General features: G+C 38.2%; 1 protein-coding gene across 3 annotated transcripts in view; it reads right to left on the bottom strand.

Annotated features, from left to right (window-relative positions):
• Positions 1 to 778: 778 nt before the first annotated feature.
• The window catches only part of ktn1 (kinectin 1), a 31,052-nt gene continuing 11,572 nt past the window's right edge, over positions 779 to 20,258 (bottom strand). Inside the window, exons 2-36 of one of the 3 annotated variants that reach the window (XM_052581279.1) lie at positions 18,298 to 18,929; positions 17,798 to 17,992; positions 17,045 to 17,191; positions 16,546 to 16,676; positions 16,301 to 16,414; positions 15,616 to 15,738; positions 15,378 to 15,490; positions 14,788 to 14,932; positions 13,474 to 13,558; positions 13,197 to 13,390; positions 13,051 to 13,119; positions 12,932 to 12,969; positions 12,548 to 12,638; positions 12,383 to 12,451; positions 12,271 to 12,299; positions 11,326 to 11,416; positions 11,084 to 11,155; positions 10,923 to 10,960; positions 10,459 to 10,549; positions 10,269 to 10,375; positions 9,490 to 9,559; positions 9,318 to 9,358; positions 9,139 to 9,229; positions 7,807 to 7,893; positions 5,860 to 5,949; positions 5,610 to 5,708; positions 5,420 to 5,509; positions 5,246 to 5,338; positions 4,586 to 4,654; positions 4,385 to 4,468; positions 3,759 to 3,842; positions 2,762 to 2,845; positions 2,597 to 2,686; positions 1,657 to 1,767; positions 779 to 1,327 (exon numbers count right to left, since the gene is read on the bottom strand). In XM_052581279.1, coding sequence (XP_052437239.1) covers positions 1,289 to 1,327; positions 1,657 to 1,767; positions 2,597 to 2,686; positions 2,762 to 2,845; positions 3,759 to 3,842; positions 4,385 to 4,468; positions 4,586 to 4,654; positions 5,246 to 5,338; positions 5,420 to 5,509; positions 5,610 to 5,708; positions 5,860 to 5,949; positions 7,807 to 7,893; positions 9,139 to 9,229; positions 9,318 to 9,358; positions 9,490 to 9,559; positions 10,269 to 10,375; positions 10,459 to 10,549; positions 10,923 to 10,960; positions 11,084 to 11,155; positions 11,326 to 11,416; positions 12,271 to 12,299; positions 12,383 to 12,451; positions 12,548 to 12,638; positions 12,932 to 12,969; positions 13,051 to 13,119; positions 13,197 to 13,390; positions 13,474 to 13,558; positions 14,788 to 14,932; positions 15,378 to 15,490; positions 15,616 to 15,738; positions 16,301 to 16,414; positions 16,546 to 16,676; positions 17,045 to 17,191; positions 17,798 to 17,992; positions 18,298 to 18,928 — 3,795 coding nt within the window. In that variant the 5' untranslated portion in view covers position 18,929 and the 3' untranslated portion in view covers positions 779 to 1,288. The remainder of the gene's footprint in view (positions 1,328 to 1,656; positions 1,768 to 2,596; positions 2,687 to 2,761; positions 2,846 to 3,758; positions 3,843 to 4,384; positions 4,469 to 4,585; positions 4,655 to 5,245; positions 5,339 to 5,419; positions 5,510 to 5,609; positions 5,709 to 5,859; positions 5,950 to 7,806; positions 7,894 to 9,138; positions 9,230 to 9,317; positions 9,359 to 9,489; positions 9,560 to 10,268; positions 10,376 to 10,458; positions 10,550 to 10,922; positions 10,961 to 11,083; positions 11,156 to 11,325; positions 11,417 to 12,270; positions 12,300 to 12,382; positions 12,452 to 12,547; positions 12,639 to 12,931; positions 12,970 to 13,050; positions 13,120 to 13,196; positions 13,391 to 13,473; positions 13,559 to 14,787; positions 14,933 to 15,377; positions 15,491 to 15,615; positions 15,739 to 16,300; positions 16,415 to 16,545; positions 16,677 to 17,044; positions 17,192 to 17,797; positions 17,993 to 18,297; positions 18,930 to 20,258) is intronic. The other 2 variants (XM_052581281.1, XM_052581280.1) reach the window with 2 other exon arrangements.

Here is a 20,258-nt window from a genome sequence, read left to right as displayed (position 1 = left end):
ATAGATCAGCATTTTCAACATTGCAAAACAGTTTGAAATATTTACTGAAAAACAAATCAGCATGATTTCTGAAGGATGGTGTGACACTGAAGACTGGAGTAATGATGCTTTGCCATCACAGGAATAAATGACATGATTAAAAATCATAATATTTTACAGTATTACTGTTATTAGTGTATTTTTTTTGAATAATTCAAATCAAATAATTACAGCATTGGAAAAAATAAGATTTATTTCCAAAAATAAATCCACAAAATATCTTAGATTTTATAATGTATAATATTTTATGTTCTATTTTCTTTTACAATACAACTATAAAATACTCTCTCCATATTTCATAAAAAAAAAATGAATGAAAATGAACCATAGATTGAACAAATATTATTCATTAAAACCATATCTGCCGAATGCGTGATGTTAGTTTGTTTTAAAATAAACGTAAACTTTAAACTTTACCAAATTGTTTTGAAAATTGATTGGTTCACAAAAGTAAAGCGCAATCAGTTATTGATATAATTTACAATTTAAAGAAAATTAAATAAAGAAATTAAATAAGAGGCCAGACTGCATTTTTAATCAAGCATCCCTTTTAATACCGGTCACCTGCTTTACAAAAAATGAAAATCTCAGTGTTAATGAAATGAGCAACAGTACAGAGTGAAGAATTGCTTGCAGTGGTGTTTAGCACAGATTTAACCCGTCTTTATCCCACGATACCGTAAAATATGTCCCTCATTACATCAGGCCCCCAGGAAAACAAGCACTAAACGGAGCAAAATTAGTCAAGAAAAGCATTTATTGGTTTAAAACGGATTTCTTGCATGTGCCTCTGAGTTTAACAGTTTCAAGACAAGAGCTGAAAACACAAAGTGAGTGTTAGTCAGTGGATCATAACAGTTAGCGAATTTATTTTTAAAACAACACAAATATCCTCAAACGCTCTTTATACGAAAGGATAAAAACCTCTCTGGTCAAAGATAGCTAACAAAAAGTAGTATTCAGAGTATTTGGACTGAAAACGGGTCAGATGAAAGCGTCTGTTCTATCGGATGCCTCTTCTCTGTACGTGCAACTGAATGTGAGGAATGCCACAGCGTTAGAAAGGGTCCGGGGTCCGGGGTCCGGGGTCCGGGGTCCTGCGGTGAGGACGGGGGCCAGGCCTGGAGTGTGCTGGGACTGAGGACTGGTTTAACTGGAGATCACATGGTAGATCAGGTGCAGTAAACAGGGCTGGAATCTGACGGTGGGTTATTCTGGTATGACGTCATGTGGCTTTAAGAGAGTTTCATTACAGTTTATAATTAGAGTATAATTTATCTCCATCATCCTGAAACAAGAAGACAATAAGGCACTTGTTTAGCATAACTGGGAACTAACATTAGCAAACAGAGAAGCTGACAGAATGCTCAATAAATTCACAATAATCAGATTGACTCTGTGAACAACAGTAAACATTTATAATGCTTTTATATCATGGAAGACAAGGCATATATAGGCAATGCTGGCTAAAAAAAGCCAAGTGTAAAATTTGTAACACTGGTGGTATTTTTGAAATGCTGTTTAGCTACAGTGATTTGATCTAAGAAACACACAGAAACACTAGAATGCATCAAAATAAAACGAAAAAAAAAAAAATGATGGAAAAGGAGATCCTACCCTTTCATTTCCCTTGGTAAGCTGTCTGTTGACAGACTGAAGCAGTTCTTGTAGATCCTGTACTGTCTGATTCAACCCTGCAGTCATCTTCTCCTTACGGTCCATCTCCTCCTAAAAACACCAGTCAAAAGATTGCACAATTTTTATGAAATGAAGATTTTTCAAAGACTAAACTCAATAACCACACTTGCAGTGTTAATTTTGTATCCTTGGGATATATATATATATATATATATATATATTTAATTTTTTTTTCTTTGAAACATTTTATTAAACCAAAGAATCCTGAAAAAAGTATCACAAGTTCCAAAAAATATGAAGCAGTTTCCAACAATGATAATAAATCGGCATACTAGAACCATTTCTGAAAAATCATGTGTCACTGAAGTAATGATGCTGAAAATTCAGCTTTACTTTAAAGGAATAAATTATATTTTGATGTATATTAAAATAGAAATTCTTATTTCATATTGCAATAATTTTTCACAAAATTACAGGGTTTCTTCTGCATTTTTAGCAATAAATAAACATCCTTGAACTTGAAACTATAATATATACATACATATATAAAGTTTGGGATCATTAAGATTTTTTATGTTTTTTTTTTTTTTTAAGTTCAAGGATGTTTATTTATTGCTAAAAATGCAGAAGAAACCCTGTAATTTTGTGAAAAATTATTGCAATATAAAATAAGCATTTCTATTTTAATATACATTAAAATATAATTTATTCCAACACTATTGAATGTGTGTGTGTGTGTGTGTGTGTTTATGTAACTATTTAATAGTGGCATTTAAACGAATGATGGTTTTATCGTGTCAGTCAGTTCTCCTCAGATTCACACAGGTGTTCACAGATGTAGTTCACCTCATTAACCCACTCACACCTGACCACCAGGACCTGTCCACACGTGTTAAACAGTACACGGTTTACTTCTCACCGTCTGCGTGAGGCCGCTGGTCTCTATCAGGTCAGCTTGGCCTGCTTCTTTAACGATCTCTGCCTGAATCAGCTCCAGAGACTGCTGGGCCTGATCAGGTGACAAAACAACCAATGAGTTCAACAGAAAGATCCTCCTGCTTCGCTTTAAACCCCTGAGCTTTACCTTATAAAGGTCTCCAGCTACTTTCTGTCGCTCACTCTCCTCCGTCTCAAGCTTACACAACGTCTCAGTCAGCCGAGTCTTAAGCTGAACAAGAAACATCACTTTACTGACAACTCTTTCAAAACCTTTGTGACTTACTTTCTTCTGTGGAACACAAAAAGAGATATTTACAGCAGAATGTCCAAGCTGTACTTTATTACCTTTCCTCTAAATAGTGCCTTAATGAATAGAACAGAATAATTCGCTGAAGCTTTGTTTGGTATTTTAGAGCTAGAACCCATCTGGTGGCCCTTCACTGTCACTGTACGGAAGAGAGCAGCTCGGACACTCTGATAAACATCTCCTTTGGACTTACACAGAAGAAAAGAGTAGATAATGACCATTTAAGAAATACAGTTAATAGTGCTGAATACTTGGGAAAAAAGTCATTTTCTTTTTTTCTAACACACAAATGTGTGCAGTAGAGTTTTGGATAAGATAATAGCACCTTCAAAAGCATGGAAATGGACATTTAAATTGTGGAAATGTAAGTTTCCTTCACAAAAGGGGTAAAGGAGGCGGTCTAAATGTCAAAAACACACAAGCACTGAGGATTTGACAATAGTTCAGAGAACAGTAGGTTAGCGGTTAGCAGTGTGTATGTGTCTGCAGTAACAAGTGTGAAGCAAAGGTGGCAGTAAGAGAAACTGTGACCGCAGAGGAAACCGAGTAAGGTATTATAGGACAGAGTAACACACAACTTTGAGCAAGGTCTATCTGTCATCTCGAATGTTTCACATGATCAGGACTTCAAAGTCTTTTTGTCAAGAACTGCATTTATTTCAAATGAACTGCTATTCATGATGCTGTTTTGACAGTGATATTATTGGAAAATGAATTCACTTTACAGCTGAATAAATGTTTAGAAAGGAGAGATAACAGATAGCGAGCGCTCCACCCGTGTGAGCTCAAGAGGAGAAAGAGAAAGCTACTTCAGTTTAACCAGGGCACGTCTTACCAAAGTCAACTCCTCATTCTGCCTGACGGCCTCGGTGTATGAGCCGTCGAGTTTGCTTTGCAACTCAGTCAAGAGATCTCGGAGCTGAAATGAAGTTTGAGATGTTTAGGGAACGAGTGGGGCTGGTTTTGGAGGATGGTGGTTTAGTTCAATACAGTATATAAGGGACGCCCCAAAGTCATTTCCAGCACATACACTGGAGGATCAACCTTGTTGGCTTTGGTGAAAGTCATCCAATGGGTTTATGAGATTTATAAATATAGGACATGTTCCCTGAGAAACATCCAGGCAAGTTTATTTAAAGGAGTCAAAACGTCTTTCTCTGGTGATCGACAGCATGCTGTAAATGCATGAACCCGGGACATTGTATCCTCAAGTCCAGACAATGAACGCTTTTCTAGAAAGATCTGCAGGTTAAAGAGAGCACTGGGTCACTTTTCATTCTGCACTGATCGCTGTGCTAGGACTGTGTTAGGACTGAGGATAGACATGTAGATGCCGACCCTTCAACAGCTGCTACAATCCAACATGTTAGACATTTAAAAACAACACAACCAACACACTAAAACAAAGAAACGAGAGACGGAGGAGTAAGCATGCAGTAAGGCGTTAGTATTTGTGCTCACCTCTCTGACCTCTGACACGTAGGTGGCGCTCTCACGCTCCGCTCTCTCCAGTTCAGCCTCCAGGTGCTGTTTGTCTCTCCTTAGCTACGACACAGATCGATTGCAAAGCAATATTCAAAGGGATACTCTTCAGCGCGGTTTTGTTTTTCAGATTTAAGTTGTTCTGTGTTTCAGAGCGGTTCAAACCGAAAGCATACTCACACTCTCCACATCTCCATCAGAGCTCAGTCTGTCCACTTCCTGTTCCAGTGCAATTACCCTCTGAGTCATCTAAACACAAAAGCAGCGCATTTTCACCTTGCAGTCTAACTTAGGCTTCAAAATAAGTAAGAAAAAATTAAGTGTCTAGAATAGAAGATTTTTAGTTCACATTACATGGTTATTTACCTTTTATTTTTGTTTACAGTACTATTATATGTTGTAATATTACTAATATTATATAATCACATACATTATAATTGACAGTTATATCTTATATAATATTTTATTTAAGAAATCTAAATTATACATCAGATTTACATGCAACAAATTAAAGGTTTGGGGCCTGCAAGTTGTTTTTTTTATTTTAAGAAATTCATATTTTTATTCAGCAAAGATGATGCACTAAATTTGTCAAAAGCGACACAAGACTTTTATAATGTTGCAAATATTAAATTTCAAACAAAGTGCTGTTCTTCTGAACTCTATATTCAAAGAATTCAGAAAAAAAAAGTACAAAAGATGCACTGTAGGATTTAGTAGAGAATCCTAATAATCACACCGAATCTTTGCCAGAGCAAAACTTTAGCATCAAACCTAACTACTAACTTCCTAAAATGTGAATGGAGGGGTGTAGATATGAGGGATGGTGTTTTTGCGGACCTCTCTGAGCTCAGCGTGTGACTGCTCCAGCTTCTCCCTCCAGCGCGTCTCCTCCTGCTCCACACTGCTCTGTAACCGCTGCAGGATCCCTTCCTGTGCACCAACACCATCACTACACCACCCTCAGCACACCTCGCTTTTTAAAATCACAGACAGATGCAATCAACAACTCACCGTCTCTGCTAGCACTTTCTTGTACGTCTCACAATCTTTCTGAAGAACTTTCTGGGCCTCCTCAGCCTCTTTCAACTTTTCTGCTAAAGCCTGCCCAAAAAAATAAAAACAAAACTTGAAGTCTTCTGAAATGTTTATGCACCCATTTGATTCATAAAGCACTGGAATGGGTTCATCAGTGCTGCTGTACCTGGGCATCTCCAGCTCCTGACGCAGGGTCAGAGGTCACCTCTCCAGACAAGCTCTCTCTCAGAGACGTCTCAAACGTCTGCAGCCACTGCTGGTGGTTCTGCACGAGCACAATGTACATTTACACTCCAGGATTATGTAAACATGCACAGATGTCAATCCTGATTCAAGTTAATTAGGATGGCGAGGTGAAAAATTATCTGTGCTTTCCTTTCCTTTTTTTTTTGCTTTGTGTGTGTGTGTGTGTGCACCTGGTCAGTGGGCAGTGGCACGTGCGGGAGGAAGCTGTGCAGCAATGCTCGGCATTCGGCCTCTGTTGACTCCAGCACAGTCTGATGCTCCTGTGGAAAAAACAGATCAAACTCTCCAATCAAAAACTTAAAATTATATTTCTTAGTTCATCTGAAAACCACTCCATAATTCATACCACCAAGCTGCTGCCACTTGTGCTCCCCACCACCACCAAAAAAAAAAAAAAAAGTGACAAATTCACCTAAAAATCCCTGTGCTTTTATAATTTTCACTCATTTACACTTTAATCGAATGGTACTCTCACATGAATGCGCACAGATTAAATGTTCATCCGTTCATCCAATCTCAGACTGACTAAAGTTAGTCTTATTGGTCTATGAATTTTTAAAAATCACAACAAACAAACAAGAAAGCATTGTTTTCTACTTTTTCACCACAAGGTTTTTTAAATCTCTACTCATCAACACATACAAGTAAAAAAAAAAAAACATCAAAAAGCCATCGCCGAATCAGGATATTTCAGGACAATTGCTCAAAATATCATTTTTGTTTTAAGACAATTGTAAAAAATAAATAACAAAATAAATAAAAATGAGAAAAAGCAAAAACATTTCTACTTCATCTAGACATTTCCCCCAAAACAACATATTCACGTTTGTCACCATAACTGAAGTCACCATATAACTGAAATTGGGCAAGAAGAAAAATTCTGAACAAATACAGTACAGTCGAGAATATCAAGATAGTTTTAGGGATAGTTCCCTCAAAAATTTAAAAATGCATAAGTTTTCACCCTAGTGTTGTTCAATCATCTGCATAACAAAAAAGATATGTTGATGACTTGGTAGCCAGTTTATTTCTGAAAATATCTTTCATGTTCCACAAAAGAAAATCATAAAGGTTTGAAACAACACAGGTCAATTTGGACATTTTTTATTTTTCTATGAATTAACCCTTTAATCAGGAAGAAAAGTAGGAGTTTTTCCATTGGCATCTGACTGGACTGTGATTAGTCACAACTGTTACACACCAGCATTGAATACAAATGAACTAAATCTATTCCCAAGTTATCACATTTTGAATAATAATAATAAAAAAAAGATTCTAATTTATTTGGAAATTTGTCTTCACAATGGTTTGAATGTGCAATAATAAAATAGATTTCATGCTGACTTTAAAGGCCAAATCTGGCAAACTTTGAGTTTGTCCAGCAGGTGCAGGGCTGGACATGACTGAGAGCTGATGTCCACACACTGGACCGGTGACAGCAGAATTACTCCTGATGTAAGCAGGGTTAGTCACAGCTTCAGGACCGTTTATAATCTCGCTACATTCAGATGACCGCTCAACCCCATGAAGGGCAGGAGTTTCTGATTAAAATGTGATGAGAAATGGAAAAACAGGACGGATCAAACTAATAAATAGAGAACAGGATGTACATCTTCAAAAAAAGTCATTCTGCGTGCCTTCAGATTGGGTAATTTTCTTCCCGATTTGCTTTCTTTTTTTTAATGATAGTTATTTGAAATGATTGTGATTGGTGCAGACTGAATAGTGGAAACCAAGTGGTGATCAGCATGCTGGGAAAGAGGAGATCAGGGGACGTCAAATGACACAATGGACATGAATTACTCCTAATCTAATGAAAATACATAGCTGCACACTCATTTCAGGTGACTTGATTAAAAACTATTTTGAAAAAACACAAAAAGGAGAGTTTAAAAACAAACACAAGCTGCTAATTTCAAAGCATGTTTTCCGTTTGAAACATTGTGCGTCAGTAGCATCAGCTGAGCAGGTCAGAGTAATGAAACGAGTGTGCAGCCGTTCATGAAGAGGAAGTTATTCAGGAATGAGAACTTCACTGGTCAAGAAATGACAGAGGCTTATTGGAGAAGCTCTGATTCGACTCTAGAGTGAAGTAGTTGGGGAGTTGTGGTGCGAACCTTGGCGCTCTTGGCGAGTTTTCCCTGGAGTATGGTCTCGGTGGCTGACAGCGCCTCCATAGCGCTCCAGTTTTTCTCCCGGAGCTCCTAGTCAGTTTCAGAGAAACACCACTTTCAGCCTACACTCTTGATTGTCCCAGTCATTTTGCCATTTACAGAACCATGTATGCATTATTCCAAAGCTCAGCCTTGGCACTTCCCTGTTCCACGGTTTTACATCCACACTGAAGGTCCACAAAATCTTCTCTAGACTAGAAGCAGTAGTCTTACTATTTTGAAGGGTTAATAAATGTTAGAACATTTAAATTCTCTAAAAATGAACAAAATCATCCTGCAACTCGCGAATTACAAGAAAAAAGAGAGAGAGAGAAAAAAGGAAGAATTAAAATGTACCATGTAGAATATTCAACTAAAGAATTGAGGAACACATGCAAGATATTTACACATCACAGCATCTCCAAAATAAATGATGACCTAAAATAAACAAACGAAATAAGAAACAAATGACTGAGCATCTGAACCACTGTCCACAACAATAGGAAGGTAGTATTCTTTTTTTTTCTTCAGGTTATTCAAAATAAAAGAAATGTTGGAGTGGATATGAAATATCTAAGTTTTTACAAATAATTTTTAATTTTTTAATTTAAAGCATTTCAAGTGTACACACACACACACACACACACACCTTGGTTGTGAACCAATGATCCAAACAGATTTTTTTATGTTTCTCTACTTTTTTTCATTATTAGCTGTGATTCAGAATTTTGTATGCAATTCTTTGTTAAGTCAAACGATTATATTTCTCAAAGGTGTATTTGATCCTTTTTTGTTTTTGTGTCCGACACAACATTGTTTCTTAGATTTTATCCTTACACCTATGGATGGATGCACAAAAAGCAAACGTTACAACTGTAGCCATTCCCTATCAGCAGGATGCTTTATTTCTCCCTGACAAAAATGTTTCCACAATGTATCTAAAATATATCTAAAAATGCTTCCTCCATGTATGTATGTAAAGGGAAAAAAAGCTTTTACTCATGTGAGTGCACCATATTAAGTGTTTTCAATGCAGTGTTTTTAATGTAGTGCATCTTCTTTGCAGTCACAAGGACCCTTTAAATTATTACTAAAACATTTAAAACATCCAATAACATTTATAAGAAACATTTCTCAAAGGTTCAGGGATGCACAGCATCTGGTCAAGACTATAGCGCTGCCATTCAAATTCAAGTCATCTGCTTGACATGCTCATTAGCGTGTGCCTTAGACAAGAAAATCTAAAGCCCTCTTCTACAGTTAAAGAGACTCAAGACTCAATCTGGCTTAACTTACATTGTTCTTCATACGATGAAGCTCCACAGACTCCCTCAACTCTTGCAGCTCTTCCTGAAGTTCAGACAGCCTCTGGTCCTTCTCTGCCAGCCTGAAGACAGACACACAGCAGGATGTGTGGATTATTTATTATACTGTTACAGATGATCCACACATATATAAATGAATATGAATCTTACGCTGTTAATAGTTCTGGGCTGGGAACTGTTGAAACAGTTTGCTTTGGGCAAAGGGAGACACAAGTTACTATATCAGTGCAAAACAAACTGAATGTAACAATGTCAAAACATTGACCTGAAGTGGATTATATAATATTGACTGCATCTGATATGAATGTCCCAGCACTCTCACCTGCTGCTGATGAACTTCCTTCTCAAGCTCTCTCTGCAGTCTCTCAACATCCTGATCCTTAGCACTTAACCTACAATACACACAGAACGCATGACTGATCTGGGATTCTCCAAAAGAATCTTGTACAATGACTGTACGGTGGCAAATTGTGGCCAAACGTTTAGAGAAAAAATATGAAACTTGGTAAAAGCTATAATTAGCTTCACAAAAACTTCTGTAAATGTACTATTCTTAAAAATCGTTTAAATTATGATTTCAGAACTGCAATTTGATTTCAGGAACTGAATAAGGGAACTGAATTAGAGAACTACTTTTTTTTTTCTGTATCATTCAGTATCATCCAGGTTTCGGTTTCATACCATTAACGGAAGGAAATGCATTCCATGTTTGTTAGACCTTGAAAACACATGTAAAATATAAGAATTATAGAATTTATAATTAAATTCTAATTTGGGCCCCAGATTTAAAGTAGTGTTTTGTGATTTAATACAAAATGTACCATCAATAATGATGTATAATTAAATTGAAATCATAACACTTGTTTAAATCTTTTATAATGTAATCAAATGAAAATATAATACTTAATTTACAATGAAACGTTTATTATTTAAATTAAATCCGATTTTGCTTCTATAATGTGATACATTTCAAAGTGGAAAAAAGAGAAGTATTACTTATTGTTGCATATAAGTCCCTCTATGTGAAATGTTACTTGATTTACTCCATTGGGATTAAATGACAAGCAAAAGTGCATGTGACAGAACGGAAGTGAGACGTACTGAGCATGAAGCTCCTGGAGTTTAGCGTTTAAGTCTGACTCTTGAGTTTCTCTGCTCCTCAGCTGGGCAAGTTCAGTGTTTAGAGTCTCGACCTGCTGCTGTAGATCCTGTGAACACACACACACACGCCTTTAACACATCATGCAAATGAACGAGCACTATTCTAGAGCACTGGATAGTACAAACTCACCTCCACTGCCTTCTTTCTCTCTGATTCTTTGTCCACTGCCGACTGCAAACTTCCCTCAACTGATCGAATTTTTTCATCCTTCTCCTGAATCCTGATCAAATCAGAAAGTTTAAATATTTTAGCACTCAAGAAATAGTTTCTGCTATTGGGAAAGTGTTCAGTGGGCTGCTCATGAATTGGGCCACTTCTACATAAAGCCAGTTTCACACAGGATGCAGAAAGACTGAAAGAGCAAGTGTCTAGTTCATTTTAGATGAGAGGCACACAGAAAAAGGCAAATCGCAGGCAGTTATCGTAGTGCCAAAGACATTTGCTATACTGTATTATAAAATAAATCATATTTATAGACTCCGAGAGGAGCAGTGCACAAGCAGACAGTGGGATTTTGGCTGAAGAAGTATGCATCTTGTATCTTGGCATTAAATGGTCCCCACTCTGGTCCTGGTTGTGAGGATGTAACTTACTTTTGCTGTAGCTCTTCTAGTGTCTTTTCGGACATTGTCTGGAAAAATGCGGTGGAAAGAAACAGGAAGAATGTGAGTGGGCAGCGTTGGCAGGGATTTTATCACAATACGTCTCTCTCTTCTCCAGCAAACAATGCGTGTGTGTTGTAGCGGCTCGCTACCTGTTCTGAGGTCTGCTTCTGAACTGCCTCCAGTTGCTGTTGTTTCAAACCTTCACACTCATTCTTGACTGCCTGTTTAAAATAAACCACATGTTAAAAGATGCAATCAACACAACAAATGTAAACTGATTATTTAACTGCAGTTATAAGAGCATTTTTGGTGCTTCAGTTAGTTTACTATATTTATATATTAGTATATAAGGAACTAATAAAAAAATTAAAAACTGTATTTTCTTGTTCACCTTCAGTTCGGCTTCTTTATTGGCCACCTGAATGAGGCTGGACTCCAGCAAGTTCTCCACCACTCGAACTTTGTCATCACGCTGCTGAAGGCTAAGGACACATACAACACACATTAATTAAATGCTCTTCCATAAACAAAACGCATCAATGCATTTATACTGAAAAATAAAAAATAAATACTGGAAAAAAAAAAACGTGCAAGTTTTCATGAATAAATTTTACACACTTTCTAAATGTTGCTAAGAAATGCAAAATTATAGCTCTAAATCATATTTTGTTTAATTTGGAAATTAATTTAGGAATCGCTTGTTAATTTCACAAGTGTGTCTAAACATAAATTTGACTTTAGATACTACACCTCTAATAAAACACACACAAACAAACCTGTACACATTTTTAATTCAAGCACTTTTTAATTTGTTTGAGATCAAAATCCATTTGTAATATGAAAAACTACGGTTTAAATTTGTGTTAACTTTTTTGTTAATTTTTCTTTTAATTATTGATGCAATACAATATAATTAGTAATGAAGTTTAAATTATTTTATGGGTTTAAATTATTTGTTTTGCTAAAATTCTCTTTTAAACATAATTGTTGATATATTATACTGGCCATACCATGAAAATAGAAGGCAAACCTTTTAATTTAATTCATACATTTTAATTCACACATAACTAATCTGTGGGTAGTTCAATGCATATTTTTTGGAATAAATATAAAAAAGTATCATCCATTTAAAAAAAAAAAAAAAAAAAATAAAACAAGCAAAACTTTACGGGTAGCTCGGCTAAAGTTTTGACACATTTTTTTATTATTATTTATACAGATTTTTTATATTTGCTACAACACAAAAAGCATCTGTATCAGCCAGGTTTTTCATATCTGAATAGCACTTGTGCATCTGTATTTTATTTACACTTCTAACGAATTTCAAAGCGCTCACCTCTGCTTCAGCTGGTCCACGGACACAGCCTGGGGAAAGAGAGGACACATCAGGGCTGTGTGTTCGCGTAAAGGAGCATAAATAGAGGAAAGAAAATCAGCTGAAGTCTAACCTGCTCAGAAATCTGTGCCTGCAGATTCTGGAGGTCTGTCTTCAGTGTCAGGTTCTCATTGTGTATGGCCTACAGAGGGTAAGAGAGAGCTGTGAGTTCACTGCACAGCGGTAATCACACTTCACTTCAACTGGTGTGAACTGGAACCACGGTGGGGACACTTGCCTGCATTTTTGTCTCCCTGCCGGCGCTGCTGCTCCTCTCTGCATTGAGAGAATCTTCTAGACTCTTTCTCTGTAGCTCTTTGTCAGCCAGCCTAATGAGAGACACATGCAACATAACATATAATGAGTTTTAAGACAGCTGACCGCCTTAAGCTGTGTCCCAACCATGTGATAAATCCGTTCCATGTTAGGGTTTTTGCATGAGTCTTATTTAATTTTACATAGCTGTATATGAAACAATAAATACTTGTCTTACAAGCTGTTATTCTATTGCTTGAATACTGTAACCTAACCTGTTAATACAGAGGTCAAGTATATGTCATATAAAACAGGCCTTTTTTTTGCATAACTCATAAAACAAGGAAGCTTTGAGGTGACCACTTACAGTTTCTGAAGCTCATCGAAATGTGATACTGCTGTAGCCTAAGAGGGAGAACGAAGAGATGACTCGTAAACATGACTGTCCACCAACAAGCAGAGACCAATTCACCTTCATCCACATACCTGAGTGTTGAGCCGAGTCTGAAGATTATCAATCTGAACCTTCAGCGCTTTGTTTTCATTAAGAAGATCCTGTAAATGACGGTGTTGTGTGAGGATCAGGAGCCATATAACATGCATCCATGCTTCTTTAGAGTGGGAGGAGGTACCTGGACTTGTTCCTGCAGCTGGTCGCGCTGGGACGCCTCCAACAGCTGCATGACCTGCTGCTCCAGCTGCTTGACCTTCTGCTGCTCCTGCTCTTTAAAGACGAGTGTGTCCTTCAGGCTGCTGTGGAGATTCTGGATCTCCTTGTTTTTACTGGTTACCTCGCTCTCCACAGCCATCAGCTTATTCTGCAGCTCTGAGGAGACACACAGGACACTGCTTAAGTGGTGTGTGCAGAGCACTTGATGTCTGGAAGACGGTGTATGTGTGTGTTTTCACCTTGTTTAGAGGCCTGGTGCTTCTCTCTCTCTGCATTCACGCTGTGCAAATAGTTCTGCAGCTCTTCCCAACGACGTTTTGCATCCTGCAACAAAAGACACAAAACAGATTCAGCTCAATAGCTAAATGTAGTGACACTACATTTTAGAAACCCTTAAGAAAAACTCAGCTGTTTTCAAGAGCAGCCTTTCCTGTAACAATCTAATTCTGCTAACAAGCAGTGGAGTAAGTGGAAATTAACACTTCAAAATGAAAATCAACACCGGCTCAAAATGATTAACGACAGCTGAGCAGGGGACAGAGATTGAAGGGTCTGAAGCTGAAAGTACAATTTGAGACCTAATAGAAGTGACCTTATCAATAAAAAAAAAAGCAAAAGGAAGTTTTCACACATAGCAGGGGATGCCTCCATACAACCTTTCTGCCGGGCATTTAAAAGTGAGTCAATGGTGTATATATCTATATATCTATATGTGTGTGTGTGTGTGTGTTTTAAGTATTTTAAAGCAGGTCTATATACAATGATTTATAGGCCTATAACTAATAGAATATTAACTAAACTACTAAATATTAACTCAGCAGTCATTAATAAAAATCCATGAATAAAAAGTTTTAGCCTATTCCAAGTACCGACTTTCATAAACAGCCTGAAACAAAACTTTTTTCCCCCACTATGTACAGGTACAAGAGGAATGTTAAGGAGATTAAAAAAAAAAAAAAAAGTTAGCTATATACAGATATCAGCATATGTTATAGATTCTTCTATTGTCGTCTCTGATACAATATGAAACATCAGATGCAGAAAGCTTCATCATTACTCCATTATTCCGTTTTAAATTTCACTTTCTGTATGGGGAAAATGACTGAAATGAAGATGTTCACCGGCATAACTCTTGCGCAAAATTTGCATGTTGCTTGTATGATATCCACGGGCCTGCCTTCATGGTTTAAAACAAACATTTCCAAAATTGCGACTTAAGCAATAACTCCACCCCCCCACATCGAAAACGTACTGAAACGTGACACCACTCTGTGAATCGTTACACCCCTAATATATTTATATGTATATGTAGCTTAGCATTTTTAAAGTTATGAATAGCTTGGCAAGCTTAGAAACATTTAATCTGATCATGAATGTTTAAGCTAACATCACACTTCTAAACTAGTGCTGGGTAGTTAGCTTGCACTTTGTACATCATAAACCTTTAAAATGGTTCCTTTTTGCTACTTAAATGCCTTGTTTGGTCTTCTAATAGAAGTGTGATTCAAAAAGGCATGTTAATGGACATGTATTGTGCAGGGCTTTGCAGGCACCTCCAGCTGGGACATATTCTGCGTGTAGTTGACTTCTAGACTCTTCCGTTGCAACTCTTCCTGCTGCAGCTTGTTTTTGGTCTCTGTGAGCTCGTTCACCAGGCTGCTGTATTCTGAATGCAGTTTATTCAACTCTGACGTCTGCCTGAAAAAAAAAACACAGCTGTTTCATGGATGGTTTTCAGATACTATATTACGTATCTTGACACTATAAATGGACCAAAGGAGAGGAATTTGGGAGTTGATGGGTGTGGCGAGTGGGGCGGGGCCGAGAGGCGTGGGAACGAGGAGTGAGGCCAGGTGTAGTGATTGGAGATGAGCTGCACCTGAGCCCCACCGCCAGTATCGAGTCCCACGTAGGAGATGGAAGGATATAAAACTGGAGCGACTATAGTGAAGGACGAGAGAGGACCAGGCCTGGGACATTATTTTATGTTTTGACTTTTATTTGTGCGCGTCAGTCGCCGTGAGGGGCTGACGCGCTGTTTTGTGTTTATTTTGAATAATTAAAGTTTTATTTTGATTGTGCGCCGGTTCCCGCCTCCTTCTTCCCGATGAGTATGGAGATTTTATCATTACATGGGACTCACTTGTTCTCCATCTGGGTGGAGGTGGAGCATCTCTCCACAGCGTCCCTCAGGATGCCGTTTTCCTGCTGCAGTCGCGCGATCTGTCCTTCCAGCTGTTCTCTTAATTGTTGGAACTGCAGCGAGAAAGGTAACTCATCATTAAATGTTATTACACATAAACATACTACATCAAGCATGCTTTCTTATGCTCTATGACGACTTGCATGTTTCTTATTAGTCAGTCAAAGAGATTGATTACCTTAATCTGCATCTCCTGGTAGCTCTGAGCTTTCACCTGCATGATGTCTTTCTCTCTGGCAACACGATGTTCGTGCAGCACAGACTCCACACGGCCCGACTTCTGCTTCTCAGCCTGCAGTTCCTGAAGTACCAGTCAATAAATTACTACCAAGCTCCACTATATTCATATTTTTCCACCATATTTAGGTTACTTCTTTTCTATATTGTGTCACAACTAGGGATTTTAATGTGGCACTTTGCAAAAAAAAAAAAAAGGATTTATATTTACAAAAACGTGCTTTAAATATTTTAATTATTCAGAACTTTTTTCTCAAATTAATTTAAATATTATACACAGGTTTATTTTATATGAGGTTTGCAAATTTCGGTAACATCTTAATAGTGTTAACAACCATGAAATTATTATTTTAGTAATAAACATCAAATAAACAAACATTTAATTAAAAAATAACCAATAAAAGTGAAAAGTTCTGATAACGGGGCTGAAAATTGAATGAGATTATTTCCTTGTCTTTCCCAATAAGGGTCCAAATGAATTACATTTTTGGGTGCACAAATTTAATGTATTCATGATTTTTTTTTTTTATGTTGCTAGAGGAACTAAATAATACATAATGAGTAACCAAATGAAAAGTGCCACACATTTCTCACATTAGGAAATATAAGTGAAACCGCTGACTAACCTGGCTCAACTGTTTGACTTTGCCCTTGGCGATAGACACCTCCTCCTGCAGCGTGCTCAGAAGACGATCTTTCTCTGCGAGCTGCTGGGCCGAGGGCTCAAACTTAGCTGCAGACTGAGAAAGCGAAACCAGAAAAAAATCATCAGAAATCTGACGACTCAAGCTTTCACTATAGAGCACATTTCATTACTGCATGATAGCAAAAAACACTAAACAAAAAACAAAAGTCAAGCTAATCTTCTAACCTTATACCAGCTGTCCAAAGCATTGGGACTCTTGTCTCGGAGCAGCGAGACGAGACTGACCACATCAGAGTCTGACAGCACGAGTCCACTCAGACTGGCCAGCAGCTCCTTGAGCTTCACCTCAGAGTTCTCTGCACAAAAACAGACACATATTAGCAACACATTCAAAACGCAGGCCATCAGGAAAATTTCAAACCCTCCATAGGCAGTATATTATGGGATCATAGATTGTGCTGTTTTCTAAAATGCTTTCTTTTAGGTCAATTTCTAAGGTAGCATTTGCCTGCATCCTTTGTGGACAAGACCATCCCATTATGCATTGTGACAAGCTCAGTGGAACAAATATTCCAAGATGGTGGAGAATACAGATTATGATTATACTTATAACTCATTAAACATGGAAAAGTATCAATAAAAATGTTTAAAACAATTCAAATCTGGGAATACCCCCCATTTAGTGTAAAAAAATAAAAATAAAAGTATGAAAGATGCCAAGTACCTTTGTTGGTTTCGCTCTTCTGTTTCTTGCTATGTTTGGTGGGTGCAGGAGCAGGGGGCGGAGCCTCATTGTTTTGGTTGCTCTGGTGGTTCGTCGATGTGGTGGATTCAGTGACCGGGGCTGAGGACTGGACATGTGCCTCATCCACTGAAACACACATGACCACAGCAATTATTAAAGCAATACTTCACACCAAACTAAAATCACTTAATCATTATGTTGTTCCAATCCGGTTTAACATGGTTTCTTCTATGGAACACAAAAGGAGAGGTTTAAAAGAATGTTCATGCTGCTCTTTTCCATACAATAACAGTAAATAAGAAAGGACTCTTGCAATGCTCTACAGTAGTCCATAGTACTCATGAAAATATTTCTCAAATACTTAGTTTGAATTTGCGTAACTGAGATATGAAAGTAAAGACCACTTCTGTGGTGCTTATTTGCTCGTTTTGGAGCATCACAACTACTGCTCATGGCGTAGTTTCCTAAAAGAGAAAAGAGCAGCATTTAGAAACATCTTCTAAACATCTCTATTTGTGCTCCTTGGAGGCAAGCCAGTCATATGGTTTAGAACAACATGACAGTGAGCACATGATGATAGATTTGAACTAGCCCTTTTATATAATGCAACACTGGCTTTAGTTTATAAAATCTTGCCAAAGACCTCACAGACCAGCTGCCTACTTTATTGATTCAATGACTCAACAGAGAATTTGAACAGCTCTAGTTTGTCTGATTTTGATTTATTCTTACCTGTGACGACAGGTTCCACCTTCTGTTTCTTCTTCCTACGCCCACTGCCGCTGGAGGCAGTTGGTGGTGGTGGTGCTGCTGTGGTAATAGGGGCGGCTCTGTCCTTTGCCTTTATGTCCACCTCAATGATCACAGGCACCTCCTTCTTCACCACAGGAGGAGAAAGATCAGGCTTGACCTCAGGTGGACGCTCTTCTGTGAGAAATGAGAGCCCGAGATCTTTAGAGAGGAGCATGAGAAGGTGTTCTGGGTAGTTGTTCTGGTTTTGAATTGTTTTTAGTAGTAGTGCACCAAAATTTAGGCAACTGGAAATTTTGGGGTGTGGCAGCAAAAACCAGCTGTACATGTATGCTAAGTGTTGGTATACTTCGGCCTTTACCATTCACAAGTTGAATTTTGTACATTAGATTGCCCTCATGGAACAGAACATTGCACATTTTCAACACAACTTGCATGGCATTTGCATAAAACATGTTCCTATTTGTAGGTAGTCCACTCACCAGACTCACTCTTCTGCTTCTTGGCTTTCTTTTTACTGGTGGTCTCAGTTGGTGCAGGGGGCGTGGCCTGAGGCTGCAGGGGGCTGGACTGCTTGGTCAGGGGGAGGGGCTGCTCCTTACGGACAGCTGGTTTGGAGCCATTGACTTCCGGTACTTCTGAAGCAGGAGGAGTAGTTGGGGTTGTACGTGAAAGGGGTACCTTCGTTGGGACAGCAGCTGGAGAAGCTTTTGGCTTTTTCTCTTTTTTTTTCCTCTCTCTTATCCCGGATGGAGGTTCTGCCAGGACCGGAGCAGCAACCGGTGGACTGACGGGCACCGCCTCAGAATCCTCATCATTCGAGGTAGGGCCAGCGCCATCAGATGTATCGAAATCCCTCAGGTCTTCCTCTGACTCGCCACCTCCTCCCACTCCATTTCCACCGGTCTCCTTCTTCTTGTTTTTCTTTTTCTCGTTCTTTTTACGAGTATCGGGCTTGGCAGGAGGCAATTTAAGGTCTCGTTTCTGGCGGGCCAGAACCTCGTCGTAGGAAGTCTCTTTCATGAAGAGCCAGAAAAAGAGGAACATGAGAGCGATGACCAGCGACGGTGCCAGGATGAGCAGGTACTGTGAGTCAGCCATGTCCAGCGCCATTCTTGAAGAACGCAATAAAGAGCATAAGGACAGAAGTGAGCACAAATATTCAGCAGGATGCGTGACAATAGAGCCACTTGACCAATGCAAACTACAAAGAATCAAAATTGTATATATGGACCAATTTCAAGGTCTTTCAGTAATATCACACAAGCAAGAGTGCTGTTTTCCCAAATATCAGCACATTAGCATGATCGCAAATGTGTCGATTTGTGTTGACAACAGTTGTAAATACTGAGAGAGTTATTTTGGACATAATACTGTCTGTTTTTGCTCTATATGAACAATGAGTCCAAGAAAAAGCCAGAGCAAAACTATTGTGCGCTTCAGAGCAACACACATTCACTTTGTTTCTTCGCCAGTTTTAAATGAACACTATGCAGTGTTATTTTACACTTTAATTATGCCATTTCTGTACCTGAATACTACCAACCTTATTTTATTTGTAACTTTTTTTTATTTTATTTATCTATGCTTGTAATTTGTGTATTTGTTCTTATTTTTAACTGGCTATTCACTTGTCATTAATCGTGTTTTATCTTTCCAGTAGTTTTTATACTTAGTTTAAGTAATAAATGGAAAGCAAAATTATGTTGAAATATTTTTCTTGTTGATCCAAAAAACGATCTGATCCGTGACTCAAAAACTGTAATATGATCAGAACCGTGAGGTTTATGACCCGTAGAACCACTAATCAAAATGTTACGTCTTATCGATATCGCACAGCCCTATTTGCAACCGCATTACATCTGGCAGCTACAAAACCAGAAACATAGCTGCTAACAGTATGCCAACAAATTCATGTACAAGGCAACATGGCGTCCTTTTTCATGCAGCTACTAGATAACTCTGTGGATATTATATTTGCTTTTATGGTGTCTAATTCAAAGCAACATACCTACAGTTAAACCACATCAGATTACCGGAATTAATCGGGATCAATCTCATTATAATCTTAAATAACACAAGATAAAGTTTTGCATTGTGTTCTGTTATCAGACTATATTGTTACCACAGCCATTTGTACTTTCACCAGGTGCTGTTTAAAGGCAGTGCACATTGCCTCAGGCAAAACTAAATCATCACACCTTGGCACACTTATTCAGCAAATTGCATAAGATGTTCTAATACGGCCAACCCTGGAACGCTGCCGCCTCTGTGGTTCACTTCTACGTGCTCCATGTCTTTGGCTCGTCCGCTTCACCTCCACCCTCTCACAGTGGTATGATCCAATTAGTATGTGTGCTGAGGGCTGCAATCTGGGTTTACTTATTGACACCAAGCTAAATACCTTTCAGCGGGTGACACTCACTCCCTCACACTCACTTTT

This window comes from Carassius gibelio, chromosome B17 (assembly GCF_023724105.1).
Source record: "Carassius gibelio isolate Cgi1373 ecotype wild population from Czech Republic chromosome B17, carGib1.2-hapl.c, whole genome shotgun sequence".
Classification (NCBI taxonomy): domain Eukaryota; kingdom Metazoa; phylum Chordata; class Actinopteri; order Cypriniformes; family Cyprinidae; genus Carassius; species Carassius gibelio.
Note: the sequence above shows the minus strand (reverse complement) of the source record. Positions and strands in the feature narration are given on the sequence as shown.